The 5,108-nt window shown below is 40.3% G+C and overlaps 1 protein-coding gene across 1 annotated transcript in view; it reads left to right on the plus strand.

Moving 5' to 3' along the window:
- The window catches only part of PLCB1 (phospholipase C, beta 1 (phosphoinositide-specific)), a 457,703-nt gene that overhangs the window by 336,147 nt on the left and 116,448 nt on the right, over positions 1-5,108 (plus strand). The window contains exon 10 of the mRNA XM_010007158.1: positions 508-654. Coding sequence (XP_010005460.1) covers positions 508-654 — 147 coding nt within the window. The remainder of the gene's footprint in view (positions 1-507; positions 655-5,108) is intronic.

A 5,108-nucleotide genomic window follows, 5' to 3' on the forward strand; every position in this document is an offset into this window, starting at 1 on the left:
TTAGTTCCCACTTGAAAGGTGGTTCATTTAGTTTGCTTTGCTTTGCAGTTTGGTTGAATCTGTATAAACACATTGAATGATAATCAAAAGGGGTCAAAGTTACCTATTTCTAGCTTGCTTTGCTTTGCTTCTTTCTGGGTTTCCTCTAGAAAGCATGCTTTATTTTGTCCTCAGAAGACTTGATAGGCTTAGATTTATTTTCACGGTTCTTAGTGTCCTCTGTAACTCAGATTCCTCTGTGCCCTTGATCATCTGTAAACACTGGTTATGAAATTATTTATCTTTGGTACAGGTAAAGGGACATTATATTACCTGCAACTTCTATGGCTGAAAATTAGGTAATAGTAACAAAAGAATATATGAGTAACTAGATGAAGGTCAGTCTGATTACTATATGGTCTCTCACACGTATCTTCATGTAAGTGTATATAGAACATAACATCTCTGTGTTGCAAAATCTGTACTGAAAATTAATTGATGTTCTCCATGGATCTGTGTTTCTCTCAGGACAGATATCGGTGGATGGATTTATGAGATATCTGAGTGGAGAAGAAAATGGTGTTGTTCCACCTGAGAAACTGGATTTAAATGAAGACATGTCTCAACCACTGTCACACTATTTCATCAATTCCTCACACAACACCTACCTCACAGGTACAGTGTTGGCGAGATCTGATTTCTTATCTTAAAAAAATTCATGGCATGTTTACAGAGATTCCATAGAATATACTAAAAACCATCAGCAGTAAATAATGAGGATGGAGCTTAGTCTTCAGGGAGGCAAGTGTAGCACTTGCTTGTTGCTATATCTGCTACATGCACAGATCAAATATACTTTTATTAACAGGTGAGCAGGAGTTGTGTTGTTCAGATAAGGTCTGATCTGAAGCCCAGTGAAGTCCTGGGAATGTTTCCCTTAATTTAGATAGGATTCCAGATTAAGGTCCTTATTTGGGGAGGAGAGGGAACAATTAACTTTTTATTACAACCAAGGATAGCCTAACAAGTATGTGAAGCAGAATATGGGAAACATCTCCATAGCTAGTAAATTTGACCCTAGACATTAAATCTGACAGTTTGTTGAGCTCCATGGAATTCAGAGCTTTGATGCATCCTGGGCTGCATCAAAAGAAGTATGGTCAGCAGGGCAAGGGAGCTGATTCTCCCCCTCTGCTCTCATGAGGTCGCACTTGGACTAGTGTGTACATCTCTGAAGCCCTCAGTGCAGGAAAGACATAGACCTGCTGGAAAGGGTCCAGAGAAAGGCCAGGAAGATGAACAGAGGGCTGGAGCACCTCTGCTGTGAAGACAGGCTGAGGGAGTTGGGGTGTTCACCCTGGAGAAGGCTCTCAGGAGACCTTACTGGCAACCTTCCAGTACCTGAAGGGGCTCAGGAAAGTTGGGGAGTGGCTTTTCACCAGAGAGGGCAGTGAGAAAACAAGGGGTAATGATTTTAAACTGAACAAGGAGAGATTTAGGTTAGACATCAGGAACAAATTCTTCACCATGAGGACAGTAAGGCGCTGGAATAGGTTGCCTAGGGAGGTTGTGGATGCCCCCACCCTGGAAGTTTTTAAGGCCAGATTGGATGAGGCTTCGTGCAACCTGGTCTAGTGTGAGGTGTCCCTGCTCATAGCAGGGAGGTTGGAACCTGATGATCTTTAAGGTCCCTTCTGACCTTAACCATTCTATGATTCTATGATTCTGAGATTAGAGGGGTCCCAACATGACACATAGCCTTCTGACAATCCATTCATATCTGCAGTCAAGGGAAATCTGGTCTCTGCCCATATCTAATGTCTGAGCTGAAATGTTTAGGTGCTGTCATGTTTTTAAAAAGGCCGAGCAACCAGAGGCTCCAATTAATTTGAGTTAATGAGCCTGAGCTGTATTATTTGCACAGCAAAGTTAACAATGCTTTAAAATTCTGAAGAAATGAAGATAGTTTAGGAACCCAAGTTTTGGCACTGATTTTCTAGTCTAAGATGCTGTTAACTTGTGAGAAAATAATTATAAATTTACTATTTATTTTAGTTTATGTCAAATGCTTAATGACTTAGCACTATGTTAAAAAAATAGAAAAAATAGTAATTCTACAGTGGGTGCTAAAAACATGCTTCATGGAGAATATGGGCTTTTTAATGTCATCAACAGACTTGCCTTAACTAACCGAGTATGCAACAACATAAACAAAACCATGCAGTGGTGATGCCCAGTTTAAACAGACCATGTGGTAGTTACTTTCATCTGGTTTGTATTTGTTATTAGCACTTTCTACAGCACCTTCTAGTGCTGTCAGAAAGGGAATGGACTGTCATTGTTTCCATTAGACACCATTTTTCAGAGGTTTATATCTTGACTGTAAAATGTGTTATGTGCTAAAACTTGTCATGTAAGTATTCATCTTGACAGCTATTTTGTTTTTCTGAATTAAAAGAAATTAAAATCAGTGTGCCCACTTTTACATTATGTTTCCAATATGCAGAAATTTATGCTCTTTGGAAGAGTGCAGACATGTCCAAAGCAAAAGCACTTTTTAGTTATGATATTTTGCAGGCCTCTTACGTCCAGTATGGACTTTGTTCTGTCAGTGAGGATTAAGACCCACTTAAGCCAAATGCTGCAGCTTTATACAGATTTTCTGGAAGAAAACATTTAAGCTGTTGTACAAACGTGAGAAGCATAGGCCCACAGGGAGAACAACCCATGCATTTTAAAGCTGGTCTGAAGAGATAAAATACTGCTCTCCCCTCTACCAGCATGAATTTATAACCAGTTCCATACAACAGATTTTTATCAGGGCTGATAAGGACAGAGTCTCGTTCTGAAGGTCTAAAAGCACCAAAGCCAAAAAAACCAAAGAATTAAAGGTGGGAATTCATGGATAGTCAACCTATTCTAAAATTTTTAACGGCACCAGAAGTGATCTAACATTCTCATTTTAGGAGACAACTGGTTTACTTGAAACTTTCCAAATTTGCTTTGACTTGTGTGTGAAAGTCTGCAAATCATCTCAGGTTGGATCTACAGTTTTCTTTGCTCACGTGTCTAAGTAATTTCAGAAGCTGCATTGGGAAGCAGGATCCTCAGGCTTAATTTAACATAATATTCCTGGTTTAGTGCTTTGGAGGGAGTAAATCAGAGTAAACTCAGGGGATAGTGCAAAATGAGTTTGCATCTCTTTTCAAATTCCATTTCAGAGTGTGTATTTTCACATTTGAAGGCACAAAGCACATGCTTTTCCCTTTTAGTGGGTTCCCTATGTTCGGTGAATGAATGTGTGGCAGCTGGCGCACAATGGGATTAATAACTTTTTTTATCTGCATATTACAAGAACTGACAGGCTTAGATTTTGCTTTGAGGCTAGACCAGATACAGCAATTGCACTGCCATTGACATGTGCTTTCTTCCAAAAAGGACCTAGTAAAATAATAAAATGAATGGTGGCAGACTATTCTTTTTCTGGAGAAGATTTCAAAGACTCTGCTCAAGTGCTCATGACTTTGAAAGAGAAGCTTCAGTAGCACCTCTGCCCACCTTGGAGCTGTGAAATAACAACTAGTCCTGTAATAATTATTAGGACAGTACGAAAAACAGTCTAACAGTACTTTATGATTACTGTGATTAATGTCCCACTAATTATCTCTCCTTTGTTAGTTTTTTAAACCCAGAAAAAGCATGCACAAAGAAACAACATTATAACATAAAATGAAACATGTGCACACTCTGAATTTATTTTTAATTACCCTGATCATTTTCCTAGGCTTTAGTAGAAACCCTTGGCAGTACATCAAGTCCTTAGTATTTGTTTAGAAGTGTTACTGCTTTCTTTTTCTTAGGGAAATACAATTTTTAAGAACAAAGGTAAAAATCCATGGAGAAAGAAGTGATTTTTAGTGAACCTAGGCTAGCTTAAAGAAATGTCATCTTTTGGAAACTTTTTTTTTTTGCTAAGTCACATCTTTTTTCTCACTAGTATTTGTTTACTTCTTTGAACCCTTGATATGCAACCATGCTTTTTTTCTTTCTCACCAGTCTCACCTCAGGGTACTGCTGTTGTCACAGTGGGGAGTGACATGCAGCATTTCTCTAAGCAGCACCCAAAGTCCAAGGCAAATTATTATAATTTTCAGCATTGCACACTTTGATGACTATGCAACTTGCTGTTATAGATGTGAAATGCAAAATATTAAAGTCACAAACCTTTAACTCATGTTTCGTCTTTGGCTGAAACGAAAAATTATAGCAGCAGTAGGTTGCAGAGTTTAGCATGTGTAGTCAGTGTGGGGCTACCCCATTCACCCTCAGTGTCTGCTTCCCTGCTTACAATCCAGTACTTGCAGTGCCTTCCAGAAAAGTATTTCATGAGGGGCATGTTCTCTTCTACTTTATTACTGCTGTGGCCTCTTTCTTACCATCTTTCAGCTTTTCTGTTCCCAGTGATTCTTCAGTCCTAACTGTTGTTGCTTATTGTCTGCATTCAATACTTCCTTGACACTTGCTTCACTGTCAAGGCCTCCAAAACAGTATCTCCACAATTTCCAAGGTGACAGCACCATATGAAAGGGAAGGAAAGCTGGGTGATGACTTCTCTGACCATGAGTTTGTCATACCACCAAGAGCAGGCACAGATACATTAGTTGAAACATATTGAAGTAAGATACATGTTATTTTCTAAACCCTCTTCTTTAAGGAGGATAAAACTGTGTTGAGGATTGGGTAACCTCTCTGCCTCCGTTAGCAGCATTTTATCTTCAGATAGCTGAAATCTGTAAGACAAAGATATGGAGCAGAGGAGGGGCTCTGTAAGTATGTCCCCATGGGTACCACTTCCTCACGGCAGTTGGAGGGCTCAGCTGGTCATGCAGTGCAACCCACAGCTAGGAGGAGGGTTACCCCGAGCACCTCAGGGTTACCCCAAGCACCCTGCACCAGGCAGTGTCTGCCACGGAGTCCTGCTGCAGCAGGGGAGCTGCCCCAACTTTGCTGTCAGCTCAGCTGAAATGCAAAGTCAGGCTGGCCAGCCCCAGCTCTCCTGGCATAGGCATGTGTTGCATCTTCTGCTTGGGTGGGCCTGAATCAATACTGACAGCAAGTGTATTCCTGCT

This window comes from Chaetura pelagica, unplaced genomic scaffold (genome assembly GCF_000747805.2).
Source record: "Chaetura pelagica isolate M959 unplaced genomic scaffold, ChaPel_1.0 scaffold111, whole genome shotgun sequence".
Taxonomy (NCBI): Eukaryota; Metazoa; Chordata; class Aves; order Apodiformes; family Apodidae; genus Chaetura; species Chaetura pelagica.